Source organism: Tympanuchus pallidicinctus, unplaced genomic scaffold, assembly GCF_026119805.1.
Source record: "Tympanuchus pallidicinctus isolate F22 unplaced genomic scaffold, pur_lepc_1.0 scaffold3, whole genome shotgun sequence".
Taxonomy (NCBI): domain Eukaryota; kingdom Metazoa; phylum Chordata; class Aves; order Galliformes; family Phasianidae; genus Tympanuchus; species Tympanuchus pallidicinctus.
Genome location: NW_026294747.1, coordinates 105,006,811 through 105,030,135, shown reverse-complemented (window position 1 = coordinate 105,030,135; position 23,325 = coordinate 105,006,811). Strand labels below are relative to the sequence as shown.

Sequence of the window (23,325 nt, the reverse complement as noted above, 5' to 3'; positions counted from 1 at the left end):
GGATTTAGGAGTGAGACAAACTTTTGCAACCTTCCAAATTCTGTGTGAAAAATCTGTTGTTTGTTCCACTGCACTTAGCGTCACAGTTAGAGGGAAAAGAACAGAGGCAGAAGGCTTTGGCTAAATAAGAATGATATATCAAAACACCCAATATTTTAATGAAAGAAACTGAATATCCACACATTTGCACTTCTGTACAATTTGGTGATATATATATATATATATATATAATTTTAAGCTGTTTACAAATAACATTTAATGCTTCAAATATTACATAATGTTGATATTATATTTCTAGCAGAAATAAATATATTGCACTTAAAAAGAAACTTTTCGTTAGATGTTGCTTCATAGTTTATGTCCATAACTTCTTTTTCCATAAAAAGATTTCCCCCTCCCCACCCCGTACACACAAACACACACTTCAGTACATGGTGAATGTGCTCACGCAACGCATCATAAACAACAAAGTCAACACAGCAAACAGCAGAACTGTGGTACATTCTGTTAAAGAGATTACATCCAGTTTTTACCTTCCTTACTTTTCAAACAAATCTTTCCTCATGTTTCTGAAGGTACAATTGGAAAAAAAAAAAAACAAACAAGAAGAAAAAAAAAAAGTTGTTTAAATGTGCTAAAGGTAAAATACAGCAAACTGTATTTTTTGTCCTTAAAGTATTATAAGAAGTTAATTCAAAGTTTATTTAAATCGCTGCTTAGTTTCTTTTAGGAAGATAAAGGAAAGGAAGTTGTTATGTTATAAACTAAAGACTATATTTGGGGACAGTTTATCACAGAGTCAGTACATAAACCCTCTGGCCAGCAAGTAAATAGTACAGAAACCACATCTGCAGCAGAAAGCACTCTGTAAGGAACGGTGAGAAAAACATCTCAGCAAAATGAAACACTATCTTGCAGTGAGTGAACATCAGCCCTCTGCAGATGATGAGCATAAAGCTCTGAGGCCAAGACTTCCTTCCAGATAAGGAGCCCAAAACGTTACGCTGATCTCACCGTCTCTCTACCCCTTATCCAGGAAGGAATTACCACAGCTTCATTACCTTCCAGTTTTGGAAAGCTCCCCATGTTTTTGCAATATTCTTCATTGATATTTCTGTTTCTTTATGGCATCCACGTGCATACAGAGGATGTAGCATATAATCAAGTTGCCAGCCCAAGCCTTTTTCAATTCAGAAGAGATTCGTTTTCAAACACCGATTAATGTTTGTTGGATGCTGGAAGCTGCACCACCTTCACACGAATACCTGTTTGTAATGTGTCACAACCTTCAGGTGCACACTGCATGTGTGTATCCTTTATCCAAGAATGAAGCCTTCTGGGGAAAATTTTTCCATTGCATTTTTCAGGCTGCACTACGATGATGTTAGGTATCATACAGCACACTGCAGCTGAGCTCGTAAAGAAGCATTTCCATTAAAAACTGCACCTTTATCCACTTAGTGTGTGCCTGTTTGCCTGTTTCTATCTGGAGAGTACCCTGAAACCAGCAGGACTGAATTTTTATCTTTTAGAGTTCCTCGGGCCACGTAAACCAGCACCACAAAACAAACAGCCAAATTTCTAGCTCCAAAACTAGAAGAAAAAAAAATATGTATAGAACATGTTTATGTCAGCTCTGTTAGTCTTGGGGTGCTTTTGTTGGATAAAAGACCTAAGGCTGTTAACTGTCTTTGGATAAAAGGGTAATCCAGAAAACACCCAAAAGTACTTTTAACACTTTGGAAGGTAATCTTATCATGCTTTATGAAAAGCACATTCAGGCATGTTCTCTCCACCCTTCTTCAATAAAACAATAATAAAGAAAAGAACCACTAAGCAGCACCAGTTTGCTCAGCCAAGATAGCTCGTAAAGGTGAAGAGCACTTCTCATGGGATATAAAACATGAATTATATTGGAAAATAAACTCTAGATTACATTTGGCATTCCTAGAACATCTACCAGCAACAGATGTTCTATCCTGAAAGTGATAGAATTGTGACAGCAGTACAGCAATTCCTTCAATAAATTACTGAGTTATTTTGAAAGTAGTGCAATTTGAAGCAAAACTGTTTTCTTCTTTAACCAATTAATGACACATTTACATTCATGTTTTTTTCAGTTATGCACTCAGTGCTGAAGCTGACTGATAGCTGTTTTTCAGTCTGCTCTGCAAAGTTCCTGTATTGCTGCTATCATAACCACCATCCATGCAGACAGACTTTTTTTTTAGGAAAGAATGTAAATATGAATGAAATCCTGTCTTGCTTACAGTCAAGAAATTTCTCACTAAAGAGGAGCAGGAATTTCATGGTGGAATCACTCTCCTGCTGCCCACGGAAGGGTGAGAAGAAATTAGGTGGAGAGAAGGTCCTGAGCCTTGACCTGACTGGAAAAATCAGGCTGTGGATTTGACAGATAATTCTGCAGAAATTTTTCTTGGTCATCTCCAAAGTAAACCTCATCACAGAAAATCTGGAAGGTGTTGGCCTTGCCCGGTTTTTATACAGGGGAAGTCTATTGCCATCTTTTTCAGGTATGCAACACATTTTACTTGTACCAAATGAAAGAGAAATGCTTTTCATTATTTTTGTAAATGATGTCAAAATCGGGTTTCATTCCTTCAAGAAGAACCTGGAGCATTTTCTCTGAAGCAGAACCAGGGGAATTTTTACATGCCAAATATTGGTGTTTTTAGAACTGAGATTGGAGAAGGGCTAAAAATTGTACGGTTTGTTTCTCCAAATTTGACTCACAAAGGAAGGACAGGTCAACATGTGGGCAGTCTTTAGATAAATTGAACAGCTTCCCTAAACCAACTTACCTGTTGCAAACTTATTTCTGAAGCCATGAGAAAGCTGCCTTCCTCCTACTTGACCCCTTTCTAGCATGAGTACCAGGATTAAAGCTACTGGTTTGATTTCTGGACCTAACCGTATTCACTGCAGCTTCAGATAAGTTAATGGAGCTGCAAAAGGAAATAGATACGAGAAACAGAACTTCCCCACAGGCTGTAATGAACTTCACCACAGGACCTTCGTACAGCTGTGTGCTTTTGTTTGTTTGTTTGTTTTTTTAAACAGAAGTCAAGCAGCTGAAGAAGAGACATTAAAGTTTCCTTCCAAATCTCCCCTGAAATTTTTATGTCTGTAGAATTGGATATTTACTTAAGGAGGTATTTTCTTGCAGCACTCTTCCAGTATAATCTAGATTTTTTCAGTATCATGCAATTTCATGAAAAATAGTATTATTATGTTAGAACAGGCCATGAGCACGCACAACCTTGCAACGTGCACTTCCCAGATGAATCTATAGCAAAATTTAATGTTTAGATATATCAAGACAATTTAGTCAGTGTCTGATTCTAAGCCACTTAAAAACTGCAGAGGTTGGCTCATGTTTTTACAGACCTCCTTGTAGTAGTGCTAAACCCAGAGACTGCAAATAGAGGTTTGGTTTCACTCACGTGCAGAGCACAAAAGTTGCCGATTTTTCCCAGGTCATTTTTTATTAGCATGCCCAACAGTGAGTAAAGGGAAAATTAGGATGATACAGCAAATGACTAAGGTGATTGTAATGGCCCATTTGAGAGATGTTAAATTCAACTACTGGAAAATACACAGATGGTCCTTATCTTTCAATGTATGCACTGGCCTATAATAGAAGCTGGGAAAAGTCTGGGATGTTGTCACTGCTGTCTGTGACCAAGCTGGTATGATGAGGCACTGGGACAACAACAGAAGCTGGTGACCTGCCCTGCACTTCACTCAGTGGACTGCACTATACTTCTCATTTTATGTCACCAACATCCACTGGTCAAGAGTAGAGGAGAATAGTGCCGAAATGTCTTTCTATCTGTTCCAGCTCTACACTAATCTCTTATTGTGTAAGATTGAATTGCAAGTCCTTTTTTTACTAATAGATGTTACCACTACAACTTGGATGCAACAACACACAGAAAGTCTGTGTTGACTTATTTACAGGCAGAAAACCAGCATCACACCAGTTCCCTTTTCAGCAGTGCAAAGGATTCATGCTAGCTCTCTGCAGAGGTCATTTTTTCCTATGAATCCACGGATCTTCTGTTGCCTCAAACACAACGTAGTAGAAAAAGCAGGCAGTATTTTCAGTGAGAACTCTTCTCACTAACTAAAATAAGGCAGATGTGAATAAAAAAAAAATTATAGGCAAACCTCGTCAATGATATTTTCCCAAGGAAACTGGGACTTGAAAAACTCAAAAGTACAACTCTTGTGTCTTGGCCAAACAGCTTGTCTAGCAACACCTATGACCATACCCAAGAAAACAGAGTAAGTAGAAAGACACTCCAAGATACTGTTATTTTTGTATGAATCTACTGATTATTGATCTAGAGTCTAGATATAGACTGATCTAACCTGAAATACTGCTAAATAATGGTACTCTTTTGCAGCTGGACGTATGGCAAGCACAGCAGCAAACAGTAGCTTTGGCTTAAAAATTTAGTGTCTTGAGTTTCTAAGTTTAAAAGCAACAGATTTTCTAAAACTCAGTGTTTTCCTTCATCATATCTGCTAAATTGCTCCTCCTAGGATATGAGAGAAGCAGAACAGAATGCATCATCACTGCTTCCGGCCTGTAACACAGTTCTTCTCAGAACTGTTAAGTGTTTTGTGAAAGAAACAAAGAAAGATCAAAGAAAGAAATAAATACTTGCTAATGATTTTCTCTATGAGATTATAGTAGCAATTATAAAATACTGCTCTTGGTGAATAAAAGCCAGACTTTTAAAAAGGACAGTGGCCTTTCTCCACTTTGTCCCATTCCTATTCCCATAGCCTAAAACATGCTTAAAGTTACAGGGATACATTTTTCTGTTTAGATGCTCATTAGTCACAAGAAGAGGTGAGGATGAATAAGAGTATTGCCTTTTTCAGAATCCTTCTAGCATACAGAAAAAGACTTATACACAATTAATTTGTACACTGCTGCATAAACATAGTCTCTTTCCACGAGGCTTAACGAACCTTTGGAACAACCTGCACATGACCAGAAATCCTGGGAACTCTGGGATCTGTTTTGACTGTGTTACACATAGGTCTGTGAGCAGCTCCAAGCTGCGTGCTCTCTTCTTGTGATCCCTCAATGGAGGAATCAATCTCCACAAAGCATTTTCTTAGCTGGTTTGAGTTCAGCAGTCTCCCACCGCAGGCCTTTTGAGAAGGTCCCTTATATTTTTTCATACCAAGCTTGCACATTTAAAATCTTATGCTTCTGTCATCTTACATCAGTCATACAAACGGTGTCATGACTGCGGAGGAGTGACGCAGTCCCTGGATGGCTGCATAAGGACCCTGCTGAAAGTAATGGTGGTACCTTGGCATGTGGAAAGAAGGGAAAGTGGGGCCAGTACCTTGCATGGAGCTGGCTATCGCAGAGGGCGTTAGAGGCATTCCCAAGCGGCTGTAGGGAGGCAAGGATCCTTGGATTGGATGAGGAATAGGCGTAGCAATGGATGCAGTGCTGGTACCCAGGGCACTCAAAGACTGGGGATGCTGAAATCCAGGAAAACTGGTTGAAGAGGATACCCAGGAACTGAGGGACAGGTTATCAGATGTTGTAAAAGCTGATCCTGCAAATGAAGAGAAAGAACGCCTGACGTTTGCACTGCAATATACAAAGCTGGTACAAGAGCAAAAAGAGGAAAACAATTTTTCACAGTAAGGCTGAATTATATTTATGAGTTGCCACTGGAAATACTTCCCAAATTCTTCTATCTCTTCACCGCATCTTTCTTTACATAGTAATTTGCCATTTGGTCTCCTTTATCCCTAAACCTTAGACAAACTCCAGTTACAGGAAGCTGGTTGCAGTTGGCTTGAACAGCAAAATCATTTTTACCCATTGGACATTTTTGGTATGAAACACCTTGCAATGGCAGGAACAAACACTGATGCACCTACTGCAACGTGGAATCACCCTGCATCAGATCTCTGAGTTAAATCATGCTTGTGGCTTTTTACAACAGACCTTCAGTAGAACTGATTAAATTCTTCTAAAATCTCAGTCTGGTAAAGCATAAGAAAATATCATTTGCATTACAAGTTATTGGGTTTTGTTTTGTTAGTTTTATTGGCTCTTTTTTTTTTTTCATTTAGCACCAGGAAAGCATGTCAGCATGCTTTCAACAGCATGTCAAGATGCAGATCTTTCCACTCAAATTTAGGTTTTCCAAAAAGCTCTAAAGTGTCAGAACATTCTTCTTATTTTTCCAACTGTGTATAGTGCTGTATGGAACAGCAGCAATGCTGAATTATATTGAGATGCTGTTTTTTAGTACATAAAAATATGATAAACTTATTCCCAAGATAAATATGTACTTTTAATCCAGTGACTGTGGTTTCTTTGATATTTTTTCCATCTGAAGAGTTCCAAAAATTTCTGTTTACACAAGTTTTCCCCCTCTAAAACTTTTTCTCCAAAAGTGGCAGAATCTTATTTATTTTGACAGGTTTTTTTGTTGGTTTTTTTTTGGGGGGGGGAAGGAAAATCAATGGATAGTTTGTGTTGGTAATTATACACAGTCATTTTCAAATAGTCTGATGAAGATATTGCCCCTCACTTCTGCTGTTCTTCTCAGCATCTGGTTATCATCAGATGCCTGGCTTCTAGAGATGGGGGGATAAAACAAAATCCTATAAATACACTCTTAATTTTATTCCTATTCAAACAAAAGTTCAACTTCTGTCCCTTCTGTATTTTATTTCTTGTCCAACCACGTCCATTGAGAAAATGTTTCTTACTTTAAAAATAAATGTACTGGCAATTTTATTTTATTTTTTCCAAAACATAATTTCAAGCCAGTAATGCAAAATGTCCAGAGAAGAATTTTTGCAGTTGTTATTACAGGTATTCGTTTCATAAATCTGGTTTTTAGAAGACAGGTTCATCTGAACAATAAAATAAAGAAATATAAAGACATCCTTTTTTTTTAAGATGCCTGTCTAGCAGTCATGGTCATGTACTCAAAACTGTAGCAAAGAACAACAGAAAGAAAAGACATAATACTATGATAATAATACATACATGTATTATCTCAGAGAGAGATTCTCAAATCAGAAAGAGTGCTGCTTTTGATTAATTCCTTCTCTGCCTAATGGAACGAGTGAAACGGCGCAGTAAGAGGAAGCAGAAATCGTGTCCATTCAGCAATAGGAATGGACTTGAACCAGATCCTGAACCCACCACAGAACCAAATCCTAACTGCTGGGAAATCAGGATCCAGAGCCAAACTGTACAGATAACGACACGCTCACAGGCCAGAGCAAAACCCATTAGAAATCAAGGAGTACTGGAGCATTATTGCACTAGTGGGAAAGCTGGCTGTAAATCCGGATTTCAGCAGAAGTTGCACATCTGGCTCTGGTTCAGGTGGTTCATCAACCCTGAGCGTGAATGCTGGAGTACAGGCACTGCGCACTGATTAATTTGATTTATTTCATATCTGTTAATTCCTTTGGAAACAGACTTTCTGTGATAAACATACTACTGAAGGCTCGCCATTTCTATCTTTAGGCAGCTGAAATGGGCTGAGATGAGGAGGCTCCGGATGAGTGTTGAAGTAATTAGAAATATATCGCAGTGATGAACTTTCTTCTTTCTACACAGAACCAAGTATATGATTACTTCTCCTGAGAAACATCCAGAAATGCCCATTTCTCCTCCAACTACAATGGTCCCCAATTGCAGTTGAGCATTCCAAGAAGTCTCACACATCACATCTGCTGTTACCAAATAAATGTTTTCCAATAATCCTACACTGATATTCTTACACACACCTCCCAGCAGCATGCATGTATTTAGCTGTCAGTTCTCACATGTCTGGAAGGACACACCTCCATTTTGTGTGTTTTAAACTGCATCAGAAGAAATAAAAGTGTCTGAGGAGTGTCAGTGAAATAATTATTTCTCTATATATCTTGGAGGACTTTGTATTTTTTAAAGATACCAGACCTAAACAGAGAGTGAAGGCAGCACAAGTTAATTGTTTGTAAAGGCAGCGTGTGTAACTGTTCTGGTTGCCCCAGAGAGTTGGGTCCCAGCATATGGCTCCCACATTAGAGAAAAGTTGGTTGCCATAACTCGTCATCTTCCTCACATAAATGTCCTGTTGCAAGCAAATGCAGAAGTGTGCCCTGCATATATTTCACAAAAAATAAATTTTAATAACTTGTTCTATCCTCCTGTTACACCTTCCTTCACCATTCTCTTCAGAATGGCTCTGACTGCCAGCACTCACTCTAATACTCACCTTTCTCACTCTGTCAGTCTCAAAGAAATACATCAGCCCGGGGAGAAACATAGATCTTGGAGGGAAGGTGCCTTGCTCTGCACTTTTGTCAAGTGAAAAATGTATGCTGTTTTCAACAATAAGTGTCCTAGGATCTAAGGAGACATAACACAAGGTAGTCCCCCAGAAGAATTTGCAAGGATGGCATCGTACCAGCTAAGGAGTTACTCTAGGAACTCCATAATCTATGGAACTACTCTCAGAATAGATGTGTGTGAACACACCCAACTAATCACATTTTGTTGAAGAGCGAGTTGTAGTTAAAAATAAGTGTGTTTTCCCTGCACAAGTCTAAATAGTTTATGCCCAGAAATAATGCTCTTATCTTAGCAACGCTGTATGAAGTTAGAGGACAAGACAAGGGCACTGCCAGTCAGAAGGCAAATAGAACTGCCTTACCTCAAGTGGCTGTTGCATATCAGACAGGTCACAAAGTCAGCATGCAAAGCACACTGTAGCACAAGTTTATGCTAGTCAGCAGTATGGATCTATTTCCAGTGGCAAATTATGGCAGATGTGATTTGTCCCCACAAAGTAACCCCACAAAGAACAATTTTGTGTTGCTACTACTTTTGTGACTGCTAAAGCAGACAAACCTGAAGTACTTGAGGTGAAATGCCCAAGTAGTAAGGGCACATTTTAGAAATTACTAGACAAATAATTAAATGTCAGTTCACCAGGCAGCTATGGACTTCTCTCCCTGTAGAAGCAAAGCAAGCTAACCACAGGCTGGTTGAATGTGATCTGAACCAATTCCTTTGCTAGCAGCAAAGGGCACATGTGCATGGCACTTTACAGGTGATGCTGAGCCACAGCTTTCAAGTTCTACAAAAGGGTGGTTATCTGAGATTGCACTCAGCACCACAGCAATGAAGTTGTCTGTTTTTCAGCTGTCTTGAAACGGAAACAGCAATAATTTTCTTCTGATGGCAGTTTAGATATATATGCATTTCTAGAGCTGTCTCCTCAGTGAGCCACCCACTGCAATCCATAGGCATATCCAATGTCCAACAGAGCAATACGGGAATAAGTATTCTTCTTTGTGGATTTGTAGCAGAGACAGACACCAGAGAAATGCTTCAGAGTACCACAGCACTGGCCGTGATCCTGCTTTTCTTAAGCACAGTTTACCTCATGAGCAGATTTTCCTACCTCTGCTTTGCGTTGCCTGGCTGTCATCTCCCAGATCATCTTCTCCACCATAGGTTCGAATCGGGGATCGGGCATAGGAATGCTTTTGGATAAGGCTCTCCACACTTTCTCTGTGAAAGGAAACAACATATTACATCAATAACATCCTAAACAGCTTCTTATCTGTTTCACAGGATAAACCAAGTCGTCAGCCTCTGTTTGGCAGCAGCAGTTTAACCCTTGGAATATGAAAATAATTAGTTGGGTTAAAAACAGTGAACATGCTGCCTTTTTCCTGCCCAAATCACACCTTTCTCACACAAGCTCTCCAAAGTAATTTACCAAAAAGGTTACCTCACAGCACGTTGCTGGAAACACCATACTTGGCCTGTGGTGTTTTAACATTGGTCATCACCTCTTAGTGCATGGTGCTGCTTCTTCAGCAGCCAAACTAGTGTAAATTTCTTGCTACAGTACCTGAGGAAGGTCTCAGACAGCAAATACAAGACCAGAACTCCTTACCAGTGTGACAATGCAAGCAATAAAACCTGTGCCCTGGAGCTGTTAATGCTCAGTGACCAGTCCACGTTCAGACACACGACTCAGTTCCTTTCAAACAAATTTTTGTGACACATGTAGCCACTTCATCTGGCATCCTCTGTTTTCCTGAAATTAGGGGCACGAGAATGATCTATCCAGAGACAGCTAACCTCTTAACATGTCCTCTCCACACCAGGGCTCAGGCCAATTTGCAGCAGGAAGTCTGCAGACACTACAGATCTCGTGCAGCATCTATTCTGGGAGGGTAGAAGTGTCTGCCAGGCTCATGCCTTGCCAATGGCACAACGCACTGAATTCACCCACACAATTTTTTAAATAGAAGGAAGGCATATCTGCCTGATAAGCCATAGCAGTCTGTAGGGAAGATCCAACCACATGCCCAGCGTGTTTCCGTGTAAGTAGGTGGCATTCTACCAAAGATGAATCTAACCTAGGCACATTTTCAAAACGTGTCTGACTTCTGTTCCCATTTAAGAAATTTAAGCAGTGACAGCTGCTTAAAACTGCAGCTCCATGAAGATTCTGTCAGGCTCACCGTTTGTGTGTTCGCATTTCTTAATGCCCTTTGCTATGAGAGAGTGGCTGTTGCAGAAATTCCAAGAAAAAACAGTTTCTAAGTAACAGGGTAAATCACAACGGCACATGTTTTCCTCTCCTGCAAAAAGCCCATTATAGTCATTTTGTCCTTGGTCTATCACTGGTATCATTACTTATGCTAGTCTCCTCGGAAAAAAATATAAATAAAGAGTGGATCTTATCAAAATGATTTACTTGTGTCAGGACTGGAAGGGGACTGAAAGCAATGGCAGTTCCTACATGGAGGATGATATAATTAAATTACTGCCTTTTAAGTGATTGAAAACAGTAGGCATATCGGGGCTATCTCAAAGAAGACTTTACAAAGAAAAAGACAGATGGTATTGTTTACATGATGTACCCAATGCCTCTTGAATTTTTTTTTTTTCAGTACAATGTGAAGTGCAACGAATTTTACTTAACTAAACAGACTATCTCAAATGAATGCAGAATTAACAAATAACAAATCAGACCAGTGTTTTCTAATTGATTTAGATACTGGTCTATATATTCAGAACCAAGTAATTACTAATCTCTAAAGGTCTGAAAAATAACTGTAATTCGGGTGATTGCCTGTATTGTCTCTATTGACTGCATTTCTAGTAAGGGTCTGCCTATAATGACAGGCATTCCCGCAATATTCGGATGCAAAGGAAAGACTACATACTCTAGTTGAAGTGCAGTGGGCCAAGTTCATCTCTAACCTCATTGGATCAGTTGGGGGACAAATTCACCCCCATAAATTTATGTTTGAATTACCTGCGGGGATTTAGAGTTAAATCAAATGCCCATGATTATTACAGACTAAATTTTTTCCAGATGGGTCTGTATGCAAGACAGAGTATTCTATTATTCTATACGGTTGTCTTCTTTTAAAGGAAAGAGATGACTTCTTAGTGAACCCTGTACCTGTAAAGTCTGAAAACAAAGAAGTATAAGGTTTGTTTGTTTATTTGTTTTTAATGTTGTAATGTTGCAGGTAATATGCTAAAATTTTAGAAGATTAATCTCACTTATTGGCACAAGAGGCCAGGTTTTTTTGGCAGAAGAAACGGTTTGAACATATTGGATAAGGGAAAGAAATTCACTTTGCAAAAGCAGTTCCTTTTGTGAATCTGGGACTTAAAGCTCAACATTTAATGCACTTATCTAGCCTAACTATGCTGGCGATTTAAGGTGTAACTTCATCACACCTCGTAATTTTTCATTTTGGATGTTGAAGCTTTGATTTATATCATGAGTGCATGAGATTCACACCAGGATTTAGATACCTGGCCCCCACAGCCTTCAAGTGGACGTTCTCCTTTTGCACACACACCTGCTGCATTTACAACTCTACACAGACCTAACAAAATACAAAACCATGAGCAGGAGAACACCTAGGCATGGAAAAGGAAACAAAGAGAAGCAAGAAGCGGTGCATTTTTTTCCACACATGGAGCTTATCTCTGAGTTCTCCAATCTAGCAAAACAAGAGCTGAAATCTGCACTCAGGTTTTCCCCATCTGGCACAAGTGACCTAACGACCAAATCAAGGGATAACCTTTGCTTCTCTGTGTGTTTCAAAGGAAAGAGGTGGTGACATTTGCACGAGGCTCAACTATTTCACGCTCAGAGACCACCACTCCGAGGTCAAGTCTTCCCAGAAGAGAAAATGGTTGGAACTCATCTAATCTGAGGAAACATGTAAAGTTTCCCACAGAGGTTGGAAAGAGAAGATGAAACTCTTCAACTCATTTGAAACAGAGGTACTACTTGCTCTGAAGCAGATGTGTAAGAGAAAGCTAAACTTATACAGCAGGTTTTAAGTGGCTGTGAAATCTTGTTTGGAATGGACACAGAAAAAGAATATGATGCCCTATAGAGAGGGCCAATAACATAAACATTCTTTCTGAAGTCTCAAAATGTAATTGTAATAATAATATGAAAAGACTCATTTATTTAAACCTATGGCTTTACAGTTTGCTATGCAACATCTTCATATATTGCTATCTTCCTGAAGAGGAAACTGATTTCCAGTTGTTCCACATTTTTTTTTACCTGGGCTATTCAATTTGTGATCTCTCATTATCTAATACTTAGATCTAACAATTTGCATCTTTTAATGCAACTTAAAATGCTACAGTTTCTTTTACGAGCAATAATCTTGACTTCTGAGGAACCAAAACCTATCAGCTGGATACCAGAAGGATGTGTTCTTTCTGTCAAACCCTTTTCTGTGACCTACCAACAATTTTCATTCTTCCAGAATTCTCCTCAACTCACAGTTCCTTCATGAATACTCTGAGGAGGTAATAAACAATACACAGGCATGATATATTACTGTGATTTTAGCTACATTACATGTGCAATTGGATAACAGCAGATGACGAGCTGGAGAAGAGCAAGTTAGGAGCTGAAGGTGAAGGAAAAAAAAAAAATGAAATGCCAAATGGAGAGGAAAAAAACAAGCACTTATTGGCTACCACACCCTCCAAGGAAATACTAAGGCATGATAAAAGTAAGAAGAGGTGATAAGGAAAAGGAGTTCAGGCTGATCCAGATGATCTGCTTTCTGACAGAAGCACACCTTGAGCCTGGTCCTTTCAACAAGCCCGTGCTGTTTAGAAACAAAGCAAGAAAGAAACCAGTGAGTCCTGGACCAGAAATCTAAGGAAGTAAAGGACTGGGAGAAATGATCAGTTTGCATGGTTGTAAGGTACATAGGCAGGATACTCAATGCCTTGTAAATACATGCCCAGTCTTTGCCTACATTTACTTAGCATTGCACTTTACCGAGCACTCTGAAAGGGTCAGAAGTGGAGACGAAGACCTTGAACTGCCTGGTGAATAATTCACTAACACTTCACACATTAAACCCAAGATCATGCCATGGTACTGGATACTGACAGAGACTGCAGGAAGCATACCTGGGGGACAGCTGAGAAGCAAGGGCCTCTGTAAGGGTGCTCGATCTCCAATGCTGTCAAATCCAGATCAAAGTAGTTCTCTCTGGAGCCCGTAAAGCCCAGATCACATTGAGCAGGATCTTTAATCAAGATGAAAGAACACTGCTTCTCTGTAGATGGAAGCAGGTGTTTATTTGGTGCTTTTTTAATATCATTTTTTTCTGTTGCTTTTACTGTTACTCTGTTTCAGCTGTGCATTCACAACAGCCTGCTAATTACCGTGACCCTGGTCCTGAGGTGTGTGATCATGAGCTCTGCTGTTACCAGTGAGGGCTCACTTGGCCACAGCGCCCCATAAACACAACACCCCCCATAAACACTTGCAACACGCGCCCGAAGCTATGGATTTTCCTCAGTTTGGCACAGAGAGCACCAAGGAGATGGAGACAGGAAGTCTACCTTTTCCTTTTGGGATGAGGAGGCTAAGGGCAATATATTTGGTTTTGGCAGAAGGTGCTAGAAAATCTAATCCAGAAGGAGTTTGCTGGAGCCAGGCCAGGGTCGGTATCCATCTTAAATCTATATCATGGATTCAGAGAGGATGGAGTTGATATAATATTCAGGTACCATTCCACCACAAGCCAGGTTCAAAACCTACTGAAAACAAAATGCAAAAGTGATAAAGAGCATGCAGTAGATCCAGGGACTCCAGACTCATATCCTCTTCAGAAGGCATTTTCTCAGTTATGTAGGGCAACAAATTTCAGAGCAGAGTACAGCAACCTGTTAGCATTTTCTCTATATGCCCTTACTATCCAAGTGATAGTGATAGTGATTTGCTTGATAGTGATCAAGCAAAATATAAGGATATCCTCAGAACCCACTCCCTATTCCTGCTGTCGTGGCTTTTGTCTTTTTCTTGAGGAGAAAAGCAATGCTAAAGAAAATCTTTAAAAAATGAAATAAGAAAACCTGACAACTATGTTTTACTTGGCCATTCCATTCAACGCAAAGAAAAATACAGAGCAGGATATAAAGTGTATGAATTATCAGTTTGCGGCCTGAATGACTTCTTTCGTTCTGCATTTCAAAGGTTTCCTTTTTTTTGTAGCTGCCAGTTAGTGTGTTTGGAAGAAAGCCCAGATAACAGAAGACATCAGAAGTGAGGTGAGGTGAAGACAGATGGGATAAATGGGCTGAGAAGGCATAAAAATAAACTGGTCGGAAGTCGCACTGTAGTAGACTTCTTTTTTTAAGGGAAAATATGACTAATTTGTCCAAGATGCAAGTGCTAAAAACAAGCCCTAAAAAAATAAACAAAACAGAAATAAAAAAAAGAAAAGAGGAAAACAGCAGGAGGAACAAATACATTTCTGTAACAGCAGCTAGGAGTGAACAATAAAAACCGTCAGAAGCACTGCTCAGTTATCACTCAGCCTTCGTGTTTCCATGGCTTATAGCTGCTACCTTATGCATGTACGAACAGACAGACACAGATTGATCTGCTTGTTCCACTGGTAGATTAATATTGCAGGTTGCCCTTGGAGCCTAACTCAGCTCCAATAGGGTATGGACCAAATCCTCAACCAGAACAGAGCAGCACTGTTACATCATTTGTGCCAGCTGAGCCAACTCTAACCAGCTGAGAACCAGGGCTCATCAAACTACATTGGCTCACATGAACTGAAGTATAATTTGGCCCAAAACATAGCACAGCAGCACCATACATTTTCACTGAAAGTCAAAACTATCAGGCAAGTGTTGGATGAAAGCAATTCATGAAGGATGAAACATGCAATTTAAAAAAAGAAGTGAAAGGAAAATTAAGTTATGGAACACCTACTTCTAGATGATTTAAGGAGAAAGAATGAGTACATCACCAAGTGGTACTGGCATCCTCACAGTAAACATCTGATTAGCAATGACAGTTATGGAATAGCTGTAACATGGAGGTGATTTAGCTTGGCTGAAGCCATGACATGGGAAAAGTAATAACTGAAGGAGGAACATGAGGATATTAAGTATACCCACTCTACATCTCTCAGCTGAAAAAAAATGAGTAAGTCTTTATACAGGGAATGAAATAAAAAAAGGAGAACTTATTTTTTTTCTCCTGTTTGCCAAAAGCATAACCACTACAAATGCATATCAAAGCTCTTTCTATGTATCTTTTTCCCTGCAAAATACATTTCAAACAATGGCCTGGGTTGAAAAGGAGTTCTATCAGTTCTTTGTGACTGTCAGGCAGAGGATGCAAGGTAAAGGCAGAGCAGCACTGTGACACACAGGCCTGGGGAAATCTCCTGGAAAATCTTCCCTGAGATGGAAGTGGTGGATGGGATTTGACATCATCCCACCTGCTTGGCATGCACTGCTAAGCGGAAAACACTAGCAAATTAAAATATTTCATACAACTTTGCACAAGAAGGAGATAACAGAAAAGCAGGCCTAACTAGAAAATAAGTTAATGCTTAAAATCTTGGGAACTGAAGAGGTTTTAGCTAGCAAGGAAGGGTTTATGCTGGAGAAAAGGAAGAGTTGACTGCTAGCAGGAAGTAGAGTTGGAGGAATCAAATTTGAAGGGAATGTTTCAGGTTTCAGCTATTCCAGGTGCCTAAATGTAGGCAGGTAATGCTCACTACGTATCCTAAGGCATTCAAGCCTCCTGCAAGGTCTGGAAAGGTGAATACAGAAGCTACAGATAATCAATCCAGCCCCTTGCAGCAGCAGTTGCTGGAATAACCTCAGCACATCTGCAACAAGTATGAGTCACCAGGCGTTTAGGTACTGCTGCACCCAGTGTCTCTCCCTAAGCTCAGAACATCACTTCTCCCCACATCAACAACAGCTATGGGAAAGCCCTACTCGAGCATGGACAGAGGGTATGCATTTCTGGCAGCAAGCTGGGGTCTTTCCTCTAAGCTAGCAGTAACCAGTGGGAGCAGGGAGGAAGGTAGCCTCTGTAGGGTGAACAAGGAAAGGATGGGAGCAGAGACAGCTGCTGACAGCACATGAAGTACATGGTTTGACTGCTACTTCAGTGAGACACTACCTGTATCTGGGCATCAGCATCCATTTCACTTGCAGCCTGGTAAGGCAGTACAATGTATCTCCACGTTTCAGACACGAAGCTCCTCAGGGGGAAATTCAGAATCTGATTACTGTGCAAATCTAGCTGGTATGCTGGGTTGTGGCTCTCTTACTTCCCCTAGCCCCCACTCCTTGCTTTCTCTGCCTAGAAATCACTTGGTTGTGCAGCCAGACTTTCCCATTATCTCCTTAAAGCAAGTCTCTATCTCCCAGAAAGGCTTGTATGTATGGGTATACTCCCTTAGTTGCCTTTAACAGTCTCAAGTTCACAACCTGAACTTGCCTATCACATGCTGGAGAAAACAGCCCAGCAGCATTCAAGTCATAATTATGCTGTGTCAATTCTTGTTTGATCATTAGGTTACAATTCAGTAGTTCAGGCAACTCATGCTCTTCAAACGATCGCTCATTTCACTGGACTGTTTGCATGACACTTCACTCTAATAGTTTTAGCTATTTATTTACTTTTGAAAGGCCACCTTTATCATAACTCAGAAGACAAATTCTGAATCTATTCTGTTTGAGTTTTGTTTTTGCCTCTTTTATGAGCTTGGCAGTTTTACTTTAGCAGAAGCATAAAGATATTCCCTTAAAACTTAACCGCAGAGTGAACTGCCCATAAAACTTGCATTACTTTTTGGTTTATTTGTTTTTGTTGTTGTTGCTTGGTTTTGTTTTTTAATTATTATTATTAAACACAGGTTGCCATTAAAAAAGATTTCTCATCATCCGCATTACTGTGCTTGGCATTTTGTAGTCAGCACCGCAGAACATCAAGATACACAGTCTGGTAACTGAAGCTAAATGTTTGGTTTTTCAATCACAACCACCGCAGAAGCCTTCTTTATAATAGGAAAAAATAAATAAATACCACATAAAAAAGATCAAAAGGTGAGTCAGAACTTATCTAAATCTCAGTAGCCATAGATAAAGCCTGTCCTGTTGCCATAAGTAGATTACCACAAGTAACGTATGGAAAGAGTTGATTGTGGAAGGAAGGAATCTCACATCCTACTGAAAATTCAATATATACCAAGTGAACAGTGAAAAGCTTTTACAGATAGCCATGAGTACTAGCAAATGTTTGTAAGGCAGTTAGACAACAACAAAAGAAAATGTAGGAACTTGAATAGCTTTGCATTTGTAGAGCTCCATTATCATTTTGCAAACCTGACTACTTTTACATATATTATAACTCCAACACATATAATGCAAACAAATTTAATCCTAAAGGCATTTGCAGCTTGAATTTCCTACACAGAGATCGTAAATCTAGAATGGGAAGCTTGAAATCGTTAAAGTCACATATTTATAAGATCATATTCAATTAGGTTAAAAAAGTGCAATTTCTGTCATCATGTCATAAAAAGATGTGTTTTTCTCTCAGATCTACTATAAAGAAAAGCTCCCTATATTGTTACAGATAGGGGCTGTTTTCAATCAGTTACAAGGAGCAATCCAATTACCGGATGGTTTAGTGCAGTAACTGACTCCAGACTAATTTAATTTCTTTAGGTCTCTAAAGATCAATTGATCTGATTTGTTTCCCTCCCCAAAGGCTGTTTAGGAAAAAGCAGGCTTAAATACCTGGAAATGAAATACAAAGCTCTGTACACTTTCACACTACTTAGGTCATTCTGAAAAGCTGGAACTTGTGGTAAATTAGTGCTCTCTTGGCCCTAACATCACAGGCAGCTTTACAGGAAACCGTTAAGATCACCGCACAGCATTGCAGATTATGCATGCACACGCTGTATGCAAGCTATCTTAGGAAGAAGTGCATGCAAGACAGGTTCACAGCTTCTAGGTCAAGAGCTGGGCAAATGTGCAGTTGCACTACAGTCCTTCCCTGGCACAGATACACATGGTACGTGTCTGCAAGTATTTCTTATCACACGGCCGTCTTACCAAACGTACCACATTTCCAACTCGACTGAAGGAGAATCACACTGCTCTATCCTGTGCATCCCCTGCATCTTGTAATGCTCACCTCATTGGACGTAAGCCCGGAAACCCTTCCTGTGTCATACCTCGCATTGCTATCTCTCCTGCTTCACATCACGTTTATTTAAGTAATATTGCTGGTGCTAAGATGAAAGCTGTAGAACAGTGAGCACTTTGAAAATGACATTCTTATGTGCCTGATTATTTAATGCTGGAAATGAATAAAGCCTTTGGTATGTCTGGACTGTATCTAATAACTTAGGAAATCAATCTCCTATTAGCTAGCCCCCTTGTGTATCACACATTTACTGTCATATTACTTGATAAACAATGCAGCAGATCTTTTTTCTTAAACACCACTGTGCCCTAACCAGAGCTAAATGCTTCCATTTAAGTGAAAATAAGATCGTATCCAAACCTAGACCCTCAAATGCAGAGTTTTAATGGTATTTCAATACTTTTCCACGGTCTGTTTTTGTATTTATTGTAGGTTTCACATTTGGATACCTTATCTTTCACGGCAACGTTCATGCCTGGGCTAGGCTGCCTGTCTCAGGCTCTATTCTTATCAATAAACAAAAGGGCACTGTGGTTTATGCTCAGCATTTCTGACTTCGTGCCATGTGCTGTTATAATAAAATGTCCTCTGGAAAAATTCCCTTCATACCCAGCACCACGATGGTCAGTTCATCAGCACAGAGGTAACTCAGTTTTTCTTCCCGCTTATCTATCTATTCAGACTCTCTCAGCTCTTGCAAAGCTGTGTCATTAGATCTTGCCTGTCTGTAAAGCAAAGAAACTGAAACGTGAGGATCAAGCTCTCTTCTCTTCCTACAGGTCCTTTCTTGACTATTTCCTGCATTCCTGCCTGAGCTTTGCACATTGTTTGTTTTCTAGTGCTCTGTCCAGAAACCAGGCTATGCTATTTTAGTTAAATTTATGTTACTTTTCTCCATTTTCATCTAAAAGTCCTTCACCTAGAAAGAAATTTTTAACAGCTTTGCAAGCATGCATTATTATTCACATGCTTCTTTTTTTCTCAGAATTACTGTTGTTTCACCCAGCAACTTAGCAGATCACTAATGATCCAGAAGGAGTAAGGTATAAGTTATATCAACACTTTCCAGCCATAGATTTGTTTGGATTTATGCACTTTTGCTGTAAGGAGATTTTCTAGCTATATGCTCAATAAAGTCATATTCCGTTTTGTCCCCTATGTGCACCCATGGAAAATGAATCACAGATACATCTGGATATTCCCAAATAGGAGCCTGGAGGGTTTTGGCCTCTCCCAGTTTACTTTCATGATCATATAGGAAAATTTGGATGTGCTACATCCATCTCCATCAAGTTCTCTTCCAGCCTAAAGGACACAGGCTGCTAAATTTACTTCATTTGCCAAACCGTTCGACACGATATCATAAAAATGTGAAGCACTGGAGAGCTACCAAGAGATCAGAGTTTATTTCCTACTCAGCTGTGGGTTAATGCTTCTGTCCCTATAGCAGCAGTTGCTTATAATGATCTGTACACACAAAACTCCACAGTTTGCAGATAAAGCTTTCCCCTGATGAAGCATGCAGTACAATTTTGGTGAAACAAAAATGGCATCTTTGTCGTCAGAGTGGGAGTTATGGGATTTGTCCTGATGGCAATAATTGCTGACTTCAGTGTCTGGGACTGCTGAAGTGTATTTTGGGAAGCTCCCCCTCTCTTTTCCACTGTGTGAAGCAGTGAGGAGCTATAAAGATGTTTTTCACAGGACCACTGCCCTTGTTTCCCAGTGACCCAATTCACAGCCCTCAATAGGATTAAATGGCAAGATAAGAAAAAAGCTTTTCATTCTAAAGTTTTAAAACTGACTGTCTCCCCCTTCAAGAAGCCCCATCAGGAAGATGAATATATTGGCCTCAACTGGAACAGATGTCAAAACTCAGCACAGCTCTTTCTTCGTAAAGTTTGTAAGTATTTTTAAAGGAGGTGCAGGAGGCTTACCATATGCAACAAGATAACTTTAAAATGCACAGCTTCTCAGGAGTTGAAAGGATGCTTTTCCTACAAACTCTCCCTTCTCTTTATCTTATCTGCATGGAAAGTAAACAGAAAGTCCCCATTACCTCTCGATATCAGTGAGTCTGGAAGAGTCGCGGAATCCTTTGGCAAAAGGGTTGCTGTCAATTTTCAACTTGGTTATCTGGAAACACAGAAAAAAGCAACGCAACATGAAAACAGTGTTAAAGTATGGCAGTGTACAAAGTGTTTGCCTATCCATTCTCCTGACCTCACCACTAGTTGTATCCATGTTCTTCATGTGTGTGCACAACTCTTGAGGTGCTGCAAAGCCATGTATATAATTCATACGAGAGCAGAAAGACCAAAGGGTACAGCAGGCTCAGACTTTGTATTACCCAGAGCAGGAGTAACCCACCCACATGAGGCATTATTGCTTCCAGACAACACAAATCAGGTAGCTTTTATCCATGAGAAAGCACAGCACGCTGCAAGCATTTGAGCCTCTCCAGTGGAGCTGCACATCAGCTATGTCCAAACCGAGGGAAGCTGCCTGCAGACTTCAGCCCCATTTTTTTTTCCTATTTTTTTTTTAACTGTCATGCAAATATTCTCAGCCAGATTTACCTCCCATCACACAGGGGCAGTTTAGCTGGTTTTGCATGGAAAGATGGGAAGGGAAGGGAAGGGAAGGGAAGGGAAGGGAAGGGAAGGGAAGGGAAGGGAAGGGAAGGGAAGGGAAGGGAAGGGAAGGGAAGGGAAGGGAAGGGAAGGGAAGGGAAGGGAAGGGAAGGGAAGGGAAGGGAAGGGAAGGGAAGGGAAGGGAAGGGAAGGGAAGGGAAGGGAAGGGAAGGGAAGGGAAGGGAAGGGAAGGGAAGGGAAGGGAAGGGAAGGGAAGGGAAGGGAAGGGAAGGGAAGGGAAGGGAAGGGAAGGGAAGGGAAAGGTTAAAATAGTAACCCCATTAAAACAGTCAGTCCTACAAAGCCAGATCTCTTGAAAGAAAAACTCCCCTCCCATCTTCAAATGCAGCCCTACAACTCTGAACACTTTGTCAGCCTTTATTTTTGCCAGAGTAACCACAGACCAGGACACCCTGTGGCACCAGGGATGCACTGAACTTTGCAGTGAAACTTCCCTGGAAGAGATGGGGGCTTCCACTGTGTTTCTGGGAACAGGAAAACACACCGTTGCCTTAGCAGTTTTCTAGCTGTTCAGTTAAAAAAAGTTTGGTGAGTAGCACTTGAGAGAAGGACAAGGGGAAATGGCAGAACAAGGGGAAATGGTTTGAAGTTGAGAGAGGGAAGATTTAGGTTGGATGTCAGGGGGAAGTTCTTTACAGAGAGAGTGGTGAGGTGCTGGAACAGCTGCCCAGAGAGGCTGTGGATGCCCCATCCATCCCTGGAGGTGTTCAAGGCCAGGTTGGATGGGGCCCTGGGCAGCCTGGTCTGGTATTAAATGGGGAGGTTGGTGGCCCTGCATGTGGCAGGGGGTTGGAGATTCATGATCCTTGAGGTCCCTTCCAACCCTGGCCATTCTGTGATTCTCTGACAATCAAAACAGTATTTGGATTTACCATTTATGCTAAACAGCAAGTGGGAGTTATAGTTTTTCTTGGAGCAGAGGGACAACATGTGGTCTGACCTGAAGGGCAGCCACCAACTTCAGCTACAATTGATGAAAATCAACACTGCCTACGGAGCAGTGGAGCAGTGGTTTCAGCCCGACTTTCCTCAAAAAAAAAAAAAAAGACCAACCCCAAAACCCTGTGCCACAGAAGCTCCATTTTTTTTTAAAGAATGGCCCTACGGACTCAAAAAGGAAAGGGTTCTTTTCCAAATCCTTAGACAATCACGTTGCCATCAAGCCCACGGCTGTCCACTGGAGGCTGGTCAAATGGCACCGGACCCCAGCGTTGGCTGAGGTTTTGGGGCTGTTCTGCCTTGCAAACACTCTCAGGGACAACTATCCTCAATACTAGCTTTGCAACAGCTCAGCAAGCCAGGTGCAGTGTCATCCACCTCCTGAGAAGCCTATGTGCCAGATTTGCAGCAATGCTGGGAAGAGCAGCAGGTTGCTGCCTCACGTATGGGGAACATTTTAGTGGCAGGACTTGAAAGCTACCTTGCAAAAAGACAAGCTCTAACTAGTTGGATTGACTTACATCACTGGCACGCCGAGCCAAGTGTACTGCAGAATCGTGAGGATTTCTATTCATCTCTTGAGTGTATTTTCACCAATCATACTTCCATTTTCCCAATATTAAAAATTTGGTATGACATCACAAGAGAAACTTTTTGTATTCACCAAAGCCAGATGAGACTCGCAATCATTTATGGCCGTATTTTTCCTGAGAGACTGTCTCACAAACAATCAGAGAACATCTGCTAGAAAGCATTTTAAAATGAAATTTGACCTACAATTCAACTCTGTGGCAGTGGTTTGACTGTTTAAATAAATGCATGCCCTTTAAATCTTAAATTATGAGATAGTTTGTTGAAAGTGTAATGTATTTAGCTTTTATCTAATAACCTCCAGAAATGTAATCAGCCCCTCCTTAAAACAGTTCTGAAAGAAATGGCAAAAATGAAAAAAGGCTCCATTTTCATTAGTCATAAATAAAATGACAGCATCAACCTCTAGGGGTTCCGGAGATGTTCCATTGAGAAATTTTCCAGGACTCGTTGCATGTTCTTTGGGAAGGTTAGTTTGGAAACATCTCTTACATAAATATCGATGGTAAACATAAATCTATCCTATAGAAATAAATGCAGGTTTAGCTAGCTTAGTGCCTCCTGTG

At 40.4% G+C, this 23,325-nt stretch overlaps 1 protein-coding gene across 2 annotated transcripts in view; it reads right to left on the bottom strand.

Annotated features, from left to right (window-relative positions):
* Positions 1-121: 121 nt before the first annotated feature.
* TBX20 (T-box transcription factor 20) overlaps positions 122-23,325 on the bottom strand; it is a 36,389-nt gene continuing 13,185 nt past the window's right edge. For both annotated transcript variants that reach the window (XM_052692659.1, XM_052692658.1), the window contains 3 exons: positions 20,635-20,711; positions 9,480-9,589; positions 122-5,609 (listed from right to left, as the gene is read on the bottom strand). In XM_052692659.1, the coding sequence (XP_052548619.1) occupies positions 5,269-5,609; positions 9,480-9,589; positions 20,635-20,711 (528 nt within the window). In that variant the 3' untranslated portion in view covers positions 122-5,268. The remainder of the gene's footprint in view (positions 5,610-9,479; positions 9,590-20,634; positions 20,712-23,325) is intronic.